Below are 20148 nucleotides of genomic sequence, written 5' to 3'. Positions count from 1 at the left end.
TACCATTGTATGCTGCATTTCAGTACTGGTCTTGGAAATCGTGTACATCACTGTGCTTTGCATGCTGCCGCTACTTTGTCTGCTCTGTATGCTTGCAGATGTACTCATTGGATGACTTTTGTCTATAAATATCTCCTTAGTTTGATGCCTTCATATCTATTTTCATACATGGTTTGGAACTTAAATCCTCATGGCCCGCGCTCACGCAATATTGTTCAAATGTTAGTCCCCAGAGTCAGAACTGAATCTGGCAAAAAAGCTTTTAACTACACTGTTCCTTTCTCCTGGAATAATTTACAGAAGGACCTGAAACTCTCAGAGTTGATCACAATTGAAGGGATTTAAATCAAGGCTTTTTTTAATGTTCCGGAACAAAACTGTTTATTTAAAATAATAACTGGTTAACACCCTTATTTTTTTCATTCTTGAAAGATTTTTGTTAACAATAACCCGGTGAAGATGTCAGACTCCATTAATGTTTCGCAACAGTTGGTGGCAGTAATGCACCGTGTTGGTTTGCAAATTACCAATAAACCTGACAGAAGAAGCAGACCGGGTGAGGTTCACTTCCGGCTGTTGTTTATTTTGGTTGTTATTAATGAGACAAAGTGCTGTTGTCCCATGTTTCATGCTGAGAAACGCACCTGGAGCAGACAAACATTAACAGACTTCTTTAAAAACACTGCATTTATTTGGGTCATTATTATTAATATCATTTTTTTGTCTTGGTGGATCAAATAGGATTTACTTTAGTCGCGATCAGAATGCTGAAGATACGTCAGTTGGCTAAACGCTGGTGGCAATATATTTCAACTTTTAAAATAACTTATTTTTCTTCTTGTTGATGGAAAAAGTGCTGGTGTTGTCTGGTTCAGGCTGAGAAACTCACCCGGAGCAGACAAACATTGAGGGACTTCTTTTAAAAATGGTGCATTTCTTTAGTATTTTCCAGATGTCATCTTCCAAAACAAGAATGTCTTATTGTCAAGCTGTGATGATGAATCCGACTGAAATGACAGGTCAGATTAAGACTTTCTATTTACTGTGTGTGTGAATGGTTTAGGAAGTGGCTATTTGTATGTAGCCATATTAATAACATTCATACGTAGTGCAGCCCTATTATGGTTATGTGAGGACCTGTAGCTTTTGCTGCTGAGCAAATTAGTGGGCAGTATCATGGTGCGAGGCTGAAATCAGTTCATGCAAAGTCCATGCAAGATTTTTATTTATTTATTTATTTGACCAGTGTAATTAAAGCATGCTACAAGAAAACATATTAATAAAATAATCCATCAAGTTGTTTCTGTACTGGCTGAAAAGTTCCAGAAAATGTCTGTCTCCTGCAACACCAACAGTGATGACAAGGTGATGTGCACTGAACACACAGTCCACAAGGAAACCAACTGAGTTTACATCTGGCCACAGTGTCTTCATCTAAACTAGCCATTTAAAAAAAAAGTGCAGTATGAATACATGTCTGTGCACACAACAGGTTAATGTTTCTGGGTTTTTTAAATCTTTGATAAGAATTCAGCAACACACAAACAAAATTGCATTACTCACTAACTGTTCAGGTCTGTAATTTGATCTACTGTCTACATTCATTACTCTTTTGGTTAACGGTTACATTCTTAAACAGGTTTTCTTTTTTAACTTGCTCAGTTCAGAAACAAAGTTAGAGTGTGTAAAATGCAATTTGCGATTGTGTCTGTGTGACATAATAGAGCTTATGTGTCAGTGTTGATTTGCAGCAGACCCATGTTCTTCAGGATGGTCTCCTCCAACTTCAGGTATTCCTGGTACTCCAACTCCAGCATGTTTTCAGAATCACATGATAGCCTTGTTGAACTTTGCTTGTTTTCCCTCTGTGAAGCAGAAACAAGAAGGTCACAGCTCGATTACACATTAAGTGGCAATTTTCTAATTCCACAGCACACCGGAGGTTGTTAAAGTTTCTCGATCATGTTTGTCAAGCAGTTCTAATCAATAAGCCGCTTGGCTTCCAAGTGTGCACTGCATTATGGGAAATAACCAGTGGTGGGCACAGATAACCAAAAAATTAACTTCGATAACAGATAATTAGATAACTGAAAAGTTATCTTTGATAAAGATAAACCGATAAACCACCCAAAAATGTATCGGAAGTTACAGATAACCGATAAATTCCAGTATTGTTTCTAGTATATTTGCAACTACTAATAAACTGAATTTAAGTTTTAACACCACGATCGCTTCTGGAAACATCAAAGCAACAGCAGACCCAAACAATGAGCCCACACTTCTATGTTTGATCATCCTGTCTCCTGCTGGAAGTTCTTATTTACTACACGGCTTACAGTGCAAAGGCAAGCTGAGAGCCGTCACCAAGCCCAACTCTCTACAAATCACAACGCTCCGAGAGGTCTTGGAAAATAAAGTCATACTGACTTATGGTTTGGTGTATAAATAAAATGAATACTGATAGAATAACTCCATTAATCTCAATTCCGTCATTTGTACAAAGTTAAAATATAACATATATCTTTTAATGTTGAATAATGCACTAATTCTGAGGTTTTGTAACAAACAGACAGATCGCAAAGGATTCTGAGTAAAATGTACCTCTGCTAAACACTGATTGGTTCAGTCATTCACTATGTAAACCAACACGTTAATCTGACGTGTGTCGTGTGTTGGTGTTTACAGATGTACTTTTGTAAAATATTCCATTTTTTATTTGTAAAAGCACGCATTTTTACGGAGCCCTGGAAGTGTCATCACAACATGTTTTGCATGTGGAGAGAATGTTCAGATGATTTTTCATTCATGTGAGATTTTTTTGGACCAAGTTTCAGGTTAATCATGCATCCTGCATCGTGTAGTGTACATGGAGTAACACGTGGCGTGTTGTGTGGGCCGCCAGAAGAGGAGGTACTGCTGGCCCACCACCAGAGGGCGCCCTGCCTGAAGTGCGGGCTTCAGGCACGAGAGGGCGCTGCTGCCACGGACACAGCCGGGAGTGACAGCTGTTACTCATTATGTCCTGACAGCTGTCACTCATTCTTCATCATCCCACTCCATAAAACCCAGACGTCATCTCCACCTCATCGCCGAGATATCGTACTTCAATGGAGGTAATATCCTCAGCCATTTGTGGTAACTAATAATCTGTTTATTGTGAGTGTTTGCAGGAGTACCGGTCCTTAGTTTGTGGGGGCTGAGTGAGTGCAGGACGGCACTCTTCTCCCCTGAGGAATCACTGCGGTACTCATCAGCATATTGAGTGAGAGGTGGAGGTGGCATTCCCACCGTTGTTGTTACTGGGTGTACACACACCCACACTTGACTGTCTTTGTTCTTCGCCAGCAGTACCAGATCCGACAGTCGGGGACGCTGATCACCTGGGAATTCGGGACTTGGTGGCTCCAGTATTCACCAGGTTCGGTGGCGGCGGAAATCGTGTGGTTCCGGCTCTTCTCAGGACAGACGTCTTCTATCCTCGAGCCTGCCCACACGTCACCTTTGTGGATTGACTGTAATCATATTCTGAGATTGTCTGTGTATTCGTTGTGCACCTTCACAACATTAAATTGTCATTTTTTGGCTCATCTATTGACCGTTCATTTGCGCCCCCTGTTGTGGGTCCGTGTCACTACACTTTCACAACAGGATATCTCGGCCAGCGTCATGGATCCCGAGGGGCGTCATCCATCTGTTGGACAGCCAATGGAAGAGCAGGGTGCACAGGCGTCTGTAGGTGGCGTGCTCGGTGAGTTGCATCCTCACCATTTGATGTCCGAGCAAAACATCATCCTTAATCGCAGGATGGAGGCTCTCACCGCACAGGTGGAAGCGCGCGATCAGAGCGCTGCTGCGGCTCCTCCTCCTGCCGACCCGGTGCCAGTTATTAACATTCCACTGGTCGTTCAACAAACCCCCCCTCCATCCCCTGAAGCATACATAAGTCCCCCTGAGCCGTACGGGGGTTGTGTGGAGACGTGCGCGGACTTTCTGATGCAGTGTTCGCTCGTCTTTGCACAACGACCCGTGATGTACGCGTCTGACGCCAGCAAGGTGGCTTATGTTATTGCTTTGCTTCGGGGTAAGGCACGCGCCTGGGCTACGGCACTCTGGGAACAGAACTCACGGTTGTTATCAGCATACACTGGGTTTGTGGGGGAGTTCAGAACAGTGTTTGATCACCCTAACAGAGGAGAGACCGCTTCAACAATGCTGCTGTCAGTGCGACAGGGGCGCCGGTGCGCAGCTGAATATGCAGTCGACTTCCACATCGCGGCTGCGAGGTCCGGCTGGAATAACGTTGCGCTCCGCGCCGCCTTCATAAACGGACTGTCATTGGTCCTGAAGGAGCATCTGGTAGCTAAGGAGGAACCGCGGGATTTAGATGGGCTTATCGATCTCGTTATACGGTTAGACAATCGGTTGGAGGAATGCCGTCGGGAGCGAGGCGAAGGACGTGGCCGGATACGCGCCGTCCCTCTCCCTTCCGGGTTCGAAAAGGGGCCGCCCTCCCCACGCTCCACAGCCGCAGCGCTCCGTGGGGCAACAGCTCCCCCTGTTGACGTTGTTAGGGAAACGCACAGGGCCAAAATGAGGAGGCTGGTCCGCGGGGAGTGTTTTCTCTGCAGCTCAAAGGAGCACATACAGAAAAACTGCCCCAAACGGCCACAACAACAACCCCCCTCAGAGACTGGGCTAAGGGGGGGTCAAAACATTCACGTGGGACACACACAGATTGCCACACGACTCCCAGTTACAATCCTGAGCAGGGATTTAACCCTTCAAGCCCCAGCACTGGTGGACACGGGGTCAGAAGGGAATTTGCTAGACAGCAGATGGGCAAGGGAGGTAGGGCTCCCTCTGGTGGCACTTCCTTCGCCATTGCAGGTGCGGGCACTAGATGGCACCCTCCTCCCTTTAATCACACACAAGACACAACCAGTAACTCTGGTGGTGTCTGGAAACCATCGGGAGGAGATTGAGTTTTTTGTAACTCCTTCTACCTCCCGCGTGATTTTGGGCTTCCCATGGATGTTGAAGCACAATCCCCGAATTGATTGGCCGTCTGGGGTGGTGGTTCAGTGGAGCGAAACCTGCCATCGGGTGTGTTTAGGATCCTCGGTTCCTCCCGGTTTACAGGCTAAGGAGGAGGTCAAAGTCCCTCCCAATCTGACGGCAGTGCCGGGTGAGTACCACGATCTTGCTGACGTCTTCAGCAAGGATCTGGCACTCACCCTTCCCCCGCACCGTCCGTACGATTGTGCCATTGCTTTGGTTCCAGGCGTTGAGTTCCCGTCCAGCAGGCTGTACAACCTCTCACGACCTGAGCGCGAATCAATGGAGACCTACATCCGGGACTCATTAGCTGCCGGGCTGATCCGGAACTCCACCTCCCCGATGGGGGCAGGTTTCTTTTTTGTGGGCAAGAAAGATGGCGGACTCCGTCCATGCATTGATTACAGGGGGCTGAATGAGATTACGGTTCGCAACCGATACCCGTTGCCATTGTTGGATTCCGTGTTCACCCCCCTGCATGGAGCCAAAATCTTTACTAAGCTGGATCTTAGAAATGCGTATCACCTGGTTCGGATCCGGAAGGGAGACGAATGGAAGACGGCATTTAACACCCCGTTAGGTCACTTTGAGTACCTGGTCATGCCGTTCGGCCTCACCAACGCCCCCGCGACGTTCCAAGCCTTGGTTAACGACGTCTTGCGGGACTTCCTGCACCGATTCGTCTTCGTATATCTGGACGATATTCTCATCTTTTCTCCGGATCCTGAGACCCATGTCCAGCATGTACGTCAGGTCCTGCAGCGGTTGTTAGAAAACCGACTGTTTGTGAAGGGCGAGAAGTGCGAGTTTCACCGCACGTCTTTGTCCTTCCTGGGGTTTATCATCTCCTCTAACTCCGTCGCCCCTGATCCGGCCAAGGTTGCGGCGGTGAGACATTGGCCCCAACCAACAAGCCGTAGGAAGCTGCAACAGTTCCTCGGCTTCGCTAATTTCTATAGGAGGTTCATTAAGGGCTACAGTCAGGTAGTTAGCCCCCTGACAGCCCTGACCTCTCCAAAAGTCCCCTTCACCTGGTCGGATCGGTGCGAAGCCGCGTTCAAGGAGTTGAAACAACGGTTCTCTACTGCGCCAGTTTTGGTGCAGCCCGACCCTAGCCGCCAGTTCGTGGTTGAAGTGGACGCCTCTGACTCAGGGATAGGAGCCGTGCTATCCCAGAGCGGAGAGACTGATAAGGTTCTTCACCCGTGTGCCTACTTTTCACGCAGGATGACCCCGGCTGAACGGAACTATGACGTCGGCAATCGAGAACTCCTTGCGGTGAAAGAGGCTCTTGAGGAGTGGAGACACCTGTTGGAGGGAGCGTCTGTGCTGTTCACGGTTTTCACTGACCATCGGAACCTGGAGTATATCAGGACCGCCAAGTGGCTGAACCCCAGGCAAGCCCGCTGGTCACTGTTCTTCGGGCGTTTTGACTTCCGGATCACCTATCGCCCCGGGACCAAGAACCAGAGGTCGGATGCCTTGTCCCGGGTACACGAAGAGGAGGTCAAAACTGCACTGTCGGATCCACCGGAGCCCATCCTGCCTGAGTCCACTATCGTGGCCACCCTCACCTGGGACGTGGAGAAGATCGTCCAGGAGGCCCTGGCACGAAGCCCGGACCCGGGAACTGGACCAAAAGACAAGCTATACATCCCACCAGAGCCCAGGGCTGCAGTCTTGGACTTCTGTCACGGTTCCAAGCTCTCCTGTCATCCAGGAGTGCGAAGGACCGTGGCAGTTGTCCGGCAGCGCTTCTGGTGGGTGTCTATGGAGGCCGACGTCCGGGAGTACATCCAGGCCTGTACCACCTGTGCCAGGGGCAAGGCTGACCACAGGAAGTCCCAAGGTCAGCTCCAACCGCTTCCTGTGCCTCATCGCCCCTGGTCCCACATCGGCCTGGATTTTGTCACGGGTCTCCCACCGTCCCAGGGCAACACCACCATCCTCACGATAGTGGACCGATTCTCCAAGGCGGCCCACTTCGTGGCCCTCCCGAAGCTCCCTACGGCCCAGGAGACAGCGGACCTCCTGGTCCACCATGTCGTCCGTCTGCATGGGATACCCACTGACGTAGTCTCGGATCGTGGTCCCCAGTTTTCCTCTCACGTCTGGAGGAGTTTCTGCAGGGAACTGGGGGCCACCGTGAGCCTCTCGTCTGGGTACCATCCACAGACGAACGGACAGGCAGAGCGGGCCAACCAGGAGCTGGAACAGACCCTCCGCTGTGTAACATCCGCGCACCCGACGGCCTGGAGTAACCATCTGGCCTGGATTGAGTATGTGCATAACAGCCAGGTGTCTTCTGCCACCGGCCTCTCCCCATTTGAGGTGTGTTTGGGGTACCAGCCCCCATTATTTCCCGTGGTGGAGGGAGAGGTCGGTGTGCCCTCGGTCCGGGCCCACCTTCGGAGGTGCTGTCGGAAGTGGCGCACCGCCCGTTCTGCCTTGTTGAAGGCCCGGACGAGGGCCAAGACCCATGCAGACCGCCGGCGGTCCCCGGCCCCTGCATACCAGCCCGGGCAGGAGGTGTGGTTGTCGACGAAGGACATCCCACTACAAGTACAGTCACCGAAACTGATGGACAGGTTCATCGGCCCATTTCGCATCCTCAAGGTCCTCAGCTGGAGCTTCACTGCGGATCCACCCGGTGTTCCACGTCTCCAAACTCAAACCGTACCACACCTCACCCCTCTGTGCTCCCGGTCCGGCGCCGCCTCCTGCCCGGATCATTGACGGGGAGCCGGCTTGGACAGTGCGCCGGCTCCTGGACGTCCGTCGAATGGGCCGGGGGTTCCAATATCTGGTGGACTGGGAGGAGTATGGACCCGAAGAACGCTCCTGGGTGAAGAGGTGCTTCATCCTGGATCCGGCCCTCCTGGCCGATTTCTACCGCCGACACCCCGATAAACCTGGTCGGGCGCCAGGAGGCGCCCGTTGAGGGGGGGGTCCTGTTGTGTGGGCCGCCAGAAGAGGAGGTACTGCTGGCCCACCACCAGAGGGCGCCCTGCCTGAAGTGCGGGCTTCAGGCACGAGAGGGCACTGCCGCCACGGACACAGCCGGGAGTGACAGCTGTTACTCATTATGTCCAGACAGCTGTCACTCATTCTTCATCATCCCACTCCATAAAACCCAGACGTCATCTCCACCTCATCGCCGAGATATCATACTTCAATGGAGGTAATATCCTCAGACATTTGTGGTAACTAATAATCTGTTTATTGTGAGTGTTTGCAGGAGTACCGGTCCTTAGTTTGTGGGGGCTGAGTGAGTGCAGGACGGCACTCTTCTCCCCTGAGGAATCACTGCGGTACTCATCAGCATATTGAGTGAGAGGTGGAGGTGGCATTCCCACCGTTGTTGTTACTGGGTGTACACACACCCACACTTGACTGTCTTTGTTCTTCGCCAGCAGTACCAGATCCGACAGTCGGGGACGGTGATCACCTGGGAATTCGGTACTTGGCGGCTCCAGTATTCACCAGGTTCGGTGGCGGCGGAAATCGTATGGTTCCGGCTCTTCTCAGGACAGACGTCTTCTATCCTCGTCTTCTATCCTCTATCCTGCCCACACGTCACCTTTGCGTCCACTTCAAAATCAAACCTGTTTGATATTATTCTGGTCGGCCGTTGTGAGGGTTTCCCGCTGCTGAGTGAGGGGCAACAAGCGTCCTACTGCTCGCACTGTGCATGTGCAAACACCGCAGAGCTGTCTTGTAATGTTTTTTTTTTTTTTTTGTCATTTTGTTTCTAAACTTTGATCTCTCCCATCAAAGGTTTTTGTAAATTAAGTTTGAAAAAACTTAACTTGTGATTAAAAATATCATACAGTGTCTGCTCATCTTCAGGACGAATATTGCCATGAACTGCCATGAACACTACTGGCCAGTAGATGGCAGTAGAGGCTTTGAAATCTTTCCAAAACAAAATTCCAGATAATCCATGTCTGCTGCGACATTTAAGATGCGTGGAATTTAACAAACGCAAATACAATAACGTCTATAAACCCAGAGAATATATTCACGAGAGTTTTAGACACTAGAGTTTAATGCTGTTGTCCGTGGAGCCTGAACAGAGTGTCTGAAATGCATTTGTCCTGTCGTGAACTTACTGAGATTACGTAATCCTACCCATAATGCACTGCTCGGCACAGCATGTCCATACTAAAACCTTAAAAATTAGCACATTACTTTAAAACTAAAATATATATCTGTTATTTTCACTTTATAAAACTTCAGACATGACAGTAATTTTAAATAACTTGTCCAAAATTAGTTTGGTTAAAATTTGAACCATAAGTTAAAATGTATGCCTCTGGATGACTTGGGTGATATTGCCAGTATATTAGTATGGTGGTAAAGGAAATTATTTTTTTTTAAACCAGTTTTTCCTTTGCCTGCAGAGGATAGTGTAGTTGTTCATAGAAACAGCTGTCTTGTGTTTGCAGATGGTGAAACCATACATCTTTTAAGAAACTTTTTTTAGGTGCTCAACTGATTTTCAATTTTAGAAACGTTTGCTGCTGTTCAGCTTTGTTTACTACATTCATTGGAAGATAATTAATCCGATAATGGTTTTTAAAGTTATCTAAAAAGATAATCCGATAATGAAAACATTATCTTCGATAATTATCTGTTATCGGGTTATCGGAACTGTGCCCACCACTGGACATAACAAATACAAACAGCCTGTCATTCTGTGTTTTCTGGAGCTGGAAACCAAACAAACTTGTTAAATTTTGAGAGACCTCCTTACTCACAGGTGCACAGATACAATCACTTCTACTAGATTTTTGGTGTTGCTTTTCCTTTTGTGAGGTCTGGTTCATGCAGAACGTTTGTCTGTAGTTGTGTGTAGTTGCTGTGGGATGACACCGTACTGCTGCTCCACCACGAACCTCATGTGGTTTCAAATGGTGTGAATGATTTTACAGAAGGTCGATTGCTCATCTCAGATTTATACAGGCTGCGGACCACCTACAGATCTGCCATCAAACTCAGGGCTGAGTGATTTGTAGTAATCAGGGTTCTACACACTGAGCTACAGAGGAAATAGCCACACAGACAAACGCAAAATTACTTTAGCAACAAAAAATGTTGCTGTGTTCATAAGCAGCATCACATCCTCTGAGGAGTATAAGATTCAACCTCTAAAAGATTTTATTTCCTGAGTCAAGTGACACACTGTCAGGAAATGGCTGTCAATAACAAAACCCATCAATGCCCAGGATCAAATAACTTCTTCATCTTCCCAAACATCAGGAGAGAGGCTGAGAAAAATGACCTCATCAGTTTTCAGCTTCCACACATTTGAAAGATGTTTGAATTCAAGGATTCTGCAGCACTAGAAGGTGACCTTCATGACCTTCCCCTGTCGAGCTGGTTAAGAATCAAAACCAACAAGCCACCACGGCCAAATCCACTTTTCTGGATTTCTGTCCTCTGCTATAAATACCGTTGGTGTTTGTGTGCTGCAGCTCACCATTTCCTTCTGGTGTTGTTTAGACTCTGTTGTCTGTCCTCCCCATTCTTTCCTTTTCTTCAGAAAATCCATCAGCTTAGCTACTTTAAGGTCAAAGTATTTCCTCATATTCACATTCTGCAGACAGAAAACCCAAAAACGATGAACAAAAAAGGTGTCAGAGGGCTGATGCACACCCTGCTCACTCAATATGCAACAATATAAATCTACAAGTAAATATACACTGCAAATTATTTGGTTCTTACCCAGAAAAAAACTTAGCTTTAGAAGTGTTAGATAATTTATCTTGTTTTAAGAGTTAATTAGGGGAGGTGATGGTCTAGTGCAGGGGTGGCCAAGTTCGGTCCTCGAGAGCCACATACCTGACACTCTTAGTTGTCTCCCTGCTCCAACACACCTGAATCCAATGAAAGGCTCATTAAAAGTCTGCTAACGAGTCTTTCATTGGATTCAGGTGTGTTGGAGCAGGGAGACAACTAAGAGTGTCAGGTATGTGGCTCTCGAGGACCGAACTTGGCCACCCCTGGTCTAGTGTTTAAGTGGTTAAGCAGCCCAGTCTCACGGGTTTTTTTCATGCTCCCGTCACGAAATGATTCACATTTTTGTGACGGTTTTTTTTTTTTTAACTCACTATTACTAACCCTACTCCTACCCCCAATCCTAGCCATAACCACCCCGATCCCCCACTTCACTTTTAATTTCGTGCAGCCATCACAGGATGTTTTCGAATGAATTTGTGCTGCCGTGATGAAAATGTGGCGCTTATCGTGACAATATGACAAAACAATAGATAAATGTATATTTCGTGCTGCAGAATCACGACATTCCGTGAGACCAGGTTTGGTTAAGAGGATCATCAGTTCAAATCCCAGCCTGAACGGAAAATCACTATGGGCCCTTGGGCAAGGTCCTTAACCCCCTAGTTGCTCCTGGTGTGTAGTGAGTACCTTGTATGGCAGCAACCTGACATCGGGTGAATGTGAGGCATTATTGTAAAGTGCTTTGAGCGTCTGATGCAGATGGAAAAGCGCTATATAAATGCAGTCAATTTCGTTTCTTACTTTAAGTGTTCAATATGCTTATTTAATCTTATTTATCTTCATTCAAGAATCTTGTCAAGTGAAATTATCTTGCTGCATAGATAGATCATTTCACTTGTTTTGAGTACCTTTCCCCCCCAGATTTAGGATTTTTATCTTGTTTTTAGTCACCCTTTGTTGCAGTGTACATCTGTCTGGAATGGTGTTTTTGACTATGTATGACTTCATCATATAATTTCTCTGAGATGTCATTGAGAAGCCATTCATACCAATCAATCACAAGTATTTTGCTGATCAACATATGCTTTAGATCATCCATCTAGGCTTCTTGGTTGTTGAGGTATACGAAAGAAAAGGTGTTTTGGGGACCATGTTTGAACTTGACCTTTGACCAAGCTACTCCATATTCTAGAAATCTAATATTCCCACCACATTTGAAGCAAATTCGTCCAGCCACTTTTGATTTATCTTGTCCAGAGACGCACACACACACACACACACACACACTCACACACACACACACACACACACACACACACACACACACACACACACACACACACACACACACACACACACACACACACACACACACACACACACACACACACACACACACACACCAGTGTAACCAATAACCTGCTCGCCGTTTCGGCAATGTGCAGGCAAACAAACAAAAGACCTCTTCTTCAAAGTGTACCAGAGGAGATCTGATTGACTGCACCTCTTTCTTGAAGGGTCTGTACAGTGATCTTGGGATTTCCAGAATCCGGACGACCCCGAGGTCATCTGTCACAGCCAGTAAGTGCTGCTTCACTACAAGACAAAAAACAAGATTCAATACTTTATTGCCATGCAATCAATGCAAGTTGCTAGGGATTTGTTTGTGTGCTCATAAACAAGAGACATAAAAAGCATACACACAATACTCCACATAAAATCACACACATTATATCTGAAGAATAAAAAAAATTAAAAATAAAGAAAGAAAAAAAAATAGAAAAAAAATAGAATAAAAAAAAACACACCAAAAACAAACAAAGCTTTTAAAACTGTGCAATGCACCTCATTTTAAGCACCACAGGATGTTATACATACCTGTGTGAGTGTTCTACTGAGTGCTCTTCTATTTTAATTCAAATTTGTGAATGTGTGTGTATATAACCTAGGATATTAAAAGAAGTAATGGCTTTATAGCAACATACACTTGAAAAGGTTTTGTTGCTCATTAAAAAATAATAAAAACTGCAAAATATTACAGATATACAATGTGTGGCCACTTTAAAAATACATTTTCTTTTTAGTTAAAAATTTCGTAACTGCTTTTAGATGGTTTTCTGAAATTGATAAGGACATATAGTTAGGTTTAATTCAGTTTTAATGCTCATTTTATTATTGTGTGATCAGCAGATCACATGTGATCAAATGTGATCTCACATTTGGCTTATGTTAGAATATAAAAATTAGAACTTTTTTAATGAGATATTCAGCTCACCAGAGACAGCCCAAGGTTTGATGGAGGTAATAGTTCCATTGGTGACATGTGGATGAATATGTGAGGGATCACTCATGCTTTCCAGCAGGTTCCACATCTCAATACTGCCGTCTTTTTTCCCAATGAAGAAGACGGCTGGTCGGGACAGGGACCAGCATCCCACAGTGCTCAACTGTTCAGAGTTCATCGACTGCATGATGGGCCCATTCTGTGTAGAATCAATAGAACAAAATCTATCATGTTTTCACTTGACAGATTATATGACTGCATGATGAAATGGATTTATTCCAGTCGATCCAATCAGGTCATGCCGGTCTGGCTCATGCGCTGCCTTTTTATCCATTTAGAGGTTGGAGGGAGTGAGGCAGAGTCAGGCACTGCTAACATGGTGACATTTGGATCCGCCCTATTTGGGATTCAAATCCTTCAGAAAACCTATGGGTGATGTCACAGAGGGTTTGTCCAGTACGAATAAGATAATGTCTTTGTTATTTGCATGCCTTGTGAAATATTATATATAGTAAATCAAGCACAATCAGATTTTATTTTCAATAGTACAAGAAACAAACAGAGCCAGTGACTTAAACAATCATGATGATACATTTGTAAACTCCATGAAGAACAAATTGTCATATTTTCTGATTAATGTATGTTGTTACCATGACTCCTTCCTTCCAGATGGCAAAGTTCCAGCCTCCCGCAGTCAAAATAATGTCTTTGAAGAAGGGCGAACGCTGCACAGAATTCACCAGCCAATGGTGGATGGGAGAGCACTGTAAGGGTTTTGGACCTGCGAGAGAGATGGTACACCTGTCACCACTGTTTATTCTCTTTAAAGGTGGCTATGACACTAAGAGCACTAACTGAGCAGCTGCCCACTGTCGTCCTTTTCCAACTTCCAATCAGTGTAAATGATCTCTCCATTCTAGAAGTTAAAAGAAAGAAAACAACACTGAGTAAAATGTATATTTATCCTTCACTTTTATAGCTGTGCTGTTTTAAATACACAATGCAAATGTAGCTTCATTGCTGTTTGTTCAAGTCAAATCTTTGAGTATGTGTCGGTGCTGCGATTCTCCACATCCACCAGACCAAGGAGCTGCCTTGGGTCCTGGATGGCAACCACCCAGGTGATTAATGCATACATTTTATTTTCCTATGTGCAAAGAGTCGCAAATGAGTTCCATATATGGAAACAAAAGCACGTGTCCAGATACATCTGGACACCTGCTTGCTTTTGTGAGACCTGCCCACTCAGCCAATTGACTGTGTGCCACACCCACTTGGTCTGGCAAGCAGCAGCTCTTTTCTATTTAAAGCAACAGGCACCCAAACATTTTAGAAAGTATCACAGTAGTGCCTATGGGATATTTTTGGATTCAAACGTTACTTTCTGTCGAACACATCTGGTGATCTACATTTGAAAACGTGCACGATACGAGCAAAGCGCCGCACAGTGGCGCGAAGCTCGCTCATGGTACACTGAGTCCCAAACAGGAAATGCCAAACTTTTACTCCACAATGAAGCAGGAAATGTCAAATGTTGAACACTTCCTGGAGTGACAAGACAGGAGATTTCGTGGGATCTCACAGGAATTCAGTGGCAAGTTCACAATGAAACAGGAAGTTCCAAATTTTGAGCCCACAGTGAAAGAGGCAATGTCAAATGTTGAACACTGCCTGAACTGACAGTATATGAGATCTCATGGGATTCCTTTAATTCATATATACTCAACAAAAATATAAACGCAACACTTTTGGTTTTGCTCCCATTTTGTATGTGATGAACTCAAAGATCTAAAACTTTTTCCACATACACAATATCACCATTTCCCTCAAATATTGTTCATAAACCAGTCGAAATCTGTGATAGTGAGCACTTCTCCTTTGCTGAGATAATCCATCCCACCTCACAGGTGTGCCATACGAAGATGCTGATTAGACACCATGATTAGTGCACAGGTGTGCCTTAGACTGCCCACAATAAAAGGCCACTCTGAAAGGTGCAGTTTTGTTTTATTGGGGAGGGATACCAGTCAGTATCTGGTGTGACCACCATATGCCTCATGCAGTGCAACACATCTCCTTCGCATCATCCGTGAAGAGAACACCTTTCCAACGTGCCAAACACCAGCGAATGTGAGCATTTGCCCACTCAAGTCGGTTACGACGACGAACTGGAGTCAGGTCGAGACCCCGATGAGGACCACGAGCATGCAGATGAGCTTCCCTGAGAAGGTTTCTGACAGTTTGTGCAGAAATTCTTTGGTTATGCAAACCGATTGTTTCAGCAGCTGTCCGAGTGGCTGGTCTCAGACGATCTTGGAGGTGAACATGCTGGATGTGGAGGTCCTGGGCTGGTGTGGTTACACGTGGTCTGCGGTTGTGAGGCTGGTTGGATGTACTGCCAAATTCTCTGAAACGCCTTTGGAGATGGCTTATGGTAGAGAAATGAACATTCAATACACGAGCAACAGCTCTGGTTGACATTCCTGCTGTCAGCATGCCAATTGCACGCTCCCTCAAATCTTGCGACATCTGTGGCATTGTGCTGTGTGATAAAACTGCACCTTTCAGAGTGGCCTTTTATTGTGGGCAGTCTAAGGCACACCTGTGCACTAATCATGGTGTCTAATCAGCATCTTGATATGGCACACCTGTGAGGTGGGATGGATTATCTTAGCAAAGGAGAAGTGCTCACTATCACAGATTTAGACTGGTTTGTGAACAATATTTGAGGGAAATGGTGATATTGTGTATGTGGAAAAAGTTTTAGATCTTTGAGTTCATCTCATACAAAATGGGAGCAAAACCAAAAGTGTTGCGTTTATATTTTTGTTGAGTTCTCCAGTGATTTCAGATTAATAACATGAGCAGGCAGCAGCTGATTCATGCTCTGCTTGGTTATTTGAGATGTAAGATTCTGCTAGTTTCTCAATTGCCCTAAAAAATACTGGAACACTTAGTATTTCACACATTTTAACTTGCTGATGCCATTTCAAATACAAAAAAAAAATTCTAAAATTATTGTCCTTAAACTTAAACTGAAATCTCTACAAATCTCTACAACTTGGTATAAATTTAATGAAAAATATAAAATACAACTTCCTGATAGAGTGGTGTAGAGGAGGATTTTCTTAAAAAGAAGACCTGAAAGTTCAGCTAATTCCGCCATATTGTGCAGCCTTACTGTAAACTAGCTAAAAGGTTTGAATATGAATATAGATCTACATTAGAAAAATGTTTAAAGTGACAGGGGGTTAAGAGGGGCGGAGTTGGCAGAAGCTGAAGTCTTTTAGCCATGCTAATCCTCTCTAGAAGTATTTACTGAAAAAATTCTGCAGAACCTAAATGACATGGTGAGGACTTTTTTCCAGGCATGTGAGACACAAATAAATCAAATCAAAGGTGGTTAAGAGGGCCGTAGCTGGGGGGTCTGGGGGGTACCCCAAAAGCTGAAGTTTTTTAGCCATGCTTATGCTCCCCAGAAGGATTTACTGAAAATAAAGTGTGAAGGACCTAAATGAGATGGTGAGGACTCTTTTTCCAGGCATGTGAGATGCAAATAAAGAAAAGGGGGTTAAGAAGGCTGTAGCTGGTTGGTCTGGGGACCCTGAAGCTGGAAATGTTTAGCCATGCTAATGCTCTCCAGAAGCATTTACTGAAAAAAGTCTGAAGGACCTAAATGACATGATGAGATGTTGAAGAGCTTCGCTCATTCATGTCTGTGACATATACATATTATGTCCCTTTTGGGGCAATATCAAATAACTGTATAATTTTTGTGCAGCATTTGTTGTTCCTGACTAAATTCAACATGTATACTTTGAAAGTCTCCATTCTGAAAGATGGCAATGAAAGAACGCAGGAAAAAGAAAAGCTACATATATTTTGGTTCTTTTGACATTTCTGCCACTGGATGTCACATTTGACCTACAATTCAGGGCATAAATAAAGCTTCCTTCCATCTTGGAGAAAAAAATGGGAAAAAGTAAGCAATGCTTTCTCTATAAACTGGGGAGGCACAACAGATTCACAGGGCGGGACTCACTTGCACTAAACATGACATGCAGAAATCTCATGCACTAAACGTGAGAAACCAATTTTAACCAATTAAATCTTTACATAGAAAATATTTGTTAACTGCTATATTAATGTTTAAAATGCTATTAATATCACCTTTAATATAAGTGATTTTGTTTTTCAGTGTTAAGACTAATTTGCTGAAGTCCTTGAACTGTAGCTGGCCAGTAGCTGGAGAAGGCCAAGAGTACACCAACATTTCACCTGGCTGCAGCAAATAGATGGTTATTTTAAAGATGTGGGAATGGACCAGTTGTCTGCCCATTTGGTTGCCATCCAGGACCCAAGGTAGTGGACCCCGTAGTGTTGTGGATGCGGCAAAGTATGCTCCCAGACCTGACTTGTTAAACTGTGTTTGTTTACATGGCAAGCCTACCACTGTTCCAATGTAAAGCTTTGTATTAACATCTTGCAACATTTTCTGTTCTTTAGCAGAGACCAGTCTGAGATTTTTGTAGGCTGTGGTGACCTCTAAACCCTTGCTAGGTAGCTGGTCTTGACCTGTCAGGAAAACAACAAGGTGGAATAGAAGACAGGATTACATAGTAACAGTTTAACAAATGCTTTCATTATTGAGGACAAAGGGGCCCTTTTCAGATGATCAGTGAAGTAGAGTGGTCCTCATTAGAAATGAAGATATTGGCAGTTTAGTGCTTGTAGATGTCCCTTTTAAACCAAAAATCAACTTTTAAACATTACCAGAAGTCATACAACATGAAGACCATTTTAAATGCTGTGGAGCCAATCAGCAGCCCTTGGTGTAACTACAGTTGACATCAGCTGCGTCAGAGACGTTGGTCTGAGAGGAACAAAGGTCATAGAGCTCGAAGTTTCCCAAAGCATCCACCAGCACCAAAGCAATTTCTTCTTGGCTGCAGTCACTGCCCCACTGTGGATTTTTATGGACTAATTATGGCTTTTCCAAAGAGGAGTGGTGGCCATGTGGTTAAGCATGCTTGTTTCCAGTGCATAAGGTTCCTGGTTCAAGACCACCCCTGCCTGCTCTATGTGTAATCAACTTCAACTTTCAACTTTTTTCTTATATAGCGCCAAATCACAACAAACAGTTGCCCCAAGGCGCTCCATATTGTAAGGCAAGGCCATACAATAATTATGAAAAACCCCAACGGTCAAAACGACCCCCTATGAGCAAGCGCTTGGCCACAGTGGGAAGGAAAAACTCCCTTTTAACAGGAAGAAACCTCCAGCAGAACCAGGCTCAGGGAGGGGCAGTCTTCTGCTGAGACTGGTTGGGGCTGAGGGAAAGAACCAGGAAAAAGACATGCCGAGAAGGGGGGCAGAGATCGATCACTAATGATTAAATGCAGAGTGATGCATACGGAGCAAAAAGAGAAAGAAACAGTGCATCATGGGAACCCCCCCACAGTCTACGTCTAAAGCAACATAACCAAGGGATGGTCCAGGGTCACCCGATCCAGCCCTAACTATAAGCCTTAGCGAAAAGGAAAGTTTTAAGCCTAATCTTAAAAGTAGAGAGGGTATCTGTCTCCCTGATCTGAATTGGGAGCTGGTTCCACAGGAGAGGAGCCTGAAAGCTGAAGGCTCTGCCTCCCATTCTACTCTTACAAACCCTAGGAACTACAAGTAAGCCCGCAGTCTGAGAGCGAAGCGCTCTAATGGGGTAATATGGTACTACAAGGTCCCTAAGATAAGATGGGACCTGATTATTCAAAACCTTATAAGTAAGAATAAGAATTTTAAATTCTATTCTAGAATTAACAGGAAGCCAATGAAGAGAGGCCAACACGGGTGAGATATGCTCTCTCCTGCTAGTCCCCGTCAGTACTCTAGCTGCAGCATTCTGAACCAACTGAAGGCTTTTTAGGGAACTTTTAGGACAACCTGATAATAATGAATTACAATAGTCCAGCCTAGAGGAAATAAATGCATGAATTAGTTTTTCAGCATCACTCTGAGACAAGACCTTTCTGATTTTAGAGATATTGCGTAAATGCAAAAAGGCAGTCCTACATATTTGTTTAATATGCGCTTTGAATGACATATCCTGATCAAAAATGACTCCAAGATTTCTCACAGTATTACTAGAGATCAGGGAAATGCCATCCAGAGTAACGATCTGGTTAGACACCATGCTTCTAAGATTTGTGGGGCCAAGTACAATAACTTCAGTTTTATCTGAGTTTAAAAGCAGGAAATTAGAGGTCATCCATGTCTTTATGTCTGTAAGACAATCCTGCAGTTTAGCTAATTGGTGTGTATCCTCTGGCTTCATGGATAGATAAAGCTGGGTATCATCTGCGTAACAATGAAAATTTAAGCAATACCGTCTAATAATACTGCCTAAGGGAAGCATGTATAAAGTGAATAAAATTGGTCCTAGCACAGAACCTTGTGGAACTCCATAATTAACTTTAGTCTGTGAAGAAGATTCCCCATTTACATGCACAAACTGTAATCTATTAGACAAATATGATTCAAACCACCGCAGCGCAGTGCCTTTAATACCTATGACATGCTCTAATCTCTGTAATAAAATTTTATGGTCAACAGTATCAAAAGCAGCACTGAGGTCCAACAGAACAAGCACAGAGATAAGTCCACTGTCCGAAGCCATAAGAAGATAATTTGTAACCTTCACTAATGCTGTTTCTGTACTATGATGAATTCTAAAACCTGACTGAAACTCTTCAAATAGACCATTCCTCTGCAGGTGATCAGTTAGCTGTTTTACAACTACCCTCTCAAGAATCTTTGAGAGAAAAGGAAGGTTGGAGATTGGCCTATAATTAGCTAAGCTAGCTGGGTCAAGTGATGGCTTTTTAAGTAATGGTTTAATTACTGCCACCTTAAAGGCCTGTGGTACATAACCAACTAACAAAGATAGATTGATCATATTTAAGATTGAAGCATTAAATAATGGTAGGACTTCCTTGAGGAGCCTGGCAGGAATGGGGTCTAATAAACATGTTGATGGTTTGGATGAAGTAACTAATGAAAATAACTCAGACAGA

General features: G+C 44.7%; 1 protein-coding gene across 1 annotated transcript in view; it reads right to left on the bottom strand.

Moving 5' to 3' along the window:
- Window positions 1-1694: 1694 nt before the first annotated feature.
- wdr63 (WD repeat domain 63) overlaps window positions 1695-20148 on the bottom strand; it is a 47307-nt gene continuing 28853 nt past the window's right edge. Inside the window, exons 15-21 of the mRNA XM_034180799.1 lie at window positions 17532-17656; window positions 13937-13997; window positions 13732-13862; window positions 13073-13280; window positions 12302-12393; window positions 10538-10654; window positions 1695-1865 (exon numbers count right to left, since the gene is read on the bottom strand). Of these exons, the coding sequence (XP_034036690.1) occupies window positions 1728-1865; window positions 10538-10654; window positions 12302-12393; window positions 13073-13280; window positions 13732-13862; window positions 13937-13997; window positions 17532-17656 (872 nt within the window). The 3' untranslated portion in view covers window positions 1695-1727. The remainder of the gene's footprint in view (window positions 1866-10537; window positions 10655-12301; window positions 12394-13072; window positions 13281-13731; window positions 13863-13936; window positions 13998-17531; window positions 17657-20148) is intronic.

Source organism: Thalassophryne amazonica, chromosome 10, assembly GCF_902500255.1.
Source record: "Thalassophryne amazonica chromosome 10, fThaAma1.1, whole genome shotgun sequence".
Classification (NCBI taxonomy): domain Eukaryota; kingdom Metazoa; phylum Chordata; class Actinopteri; order Batrachoidiformes; family Batrachoididae; genus Thalassophryne; species Thalassophryne amazonica.
The sequence above is the reverse complement of the archived record's forward strand: the minus strand, read 5'-3'. Positions and strand labels throughout refer to the sequence as shown.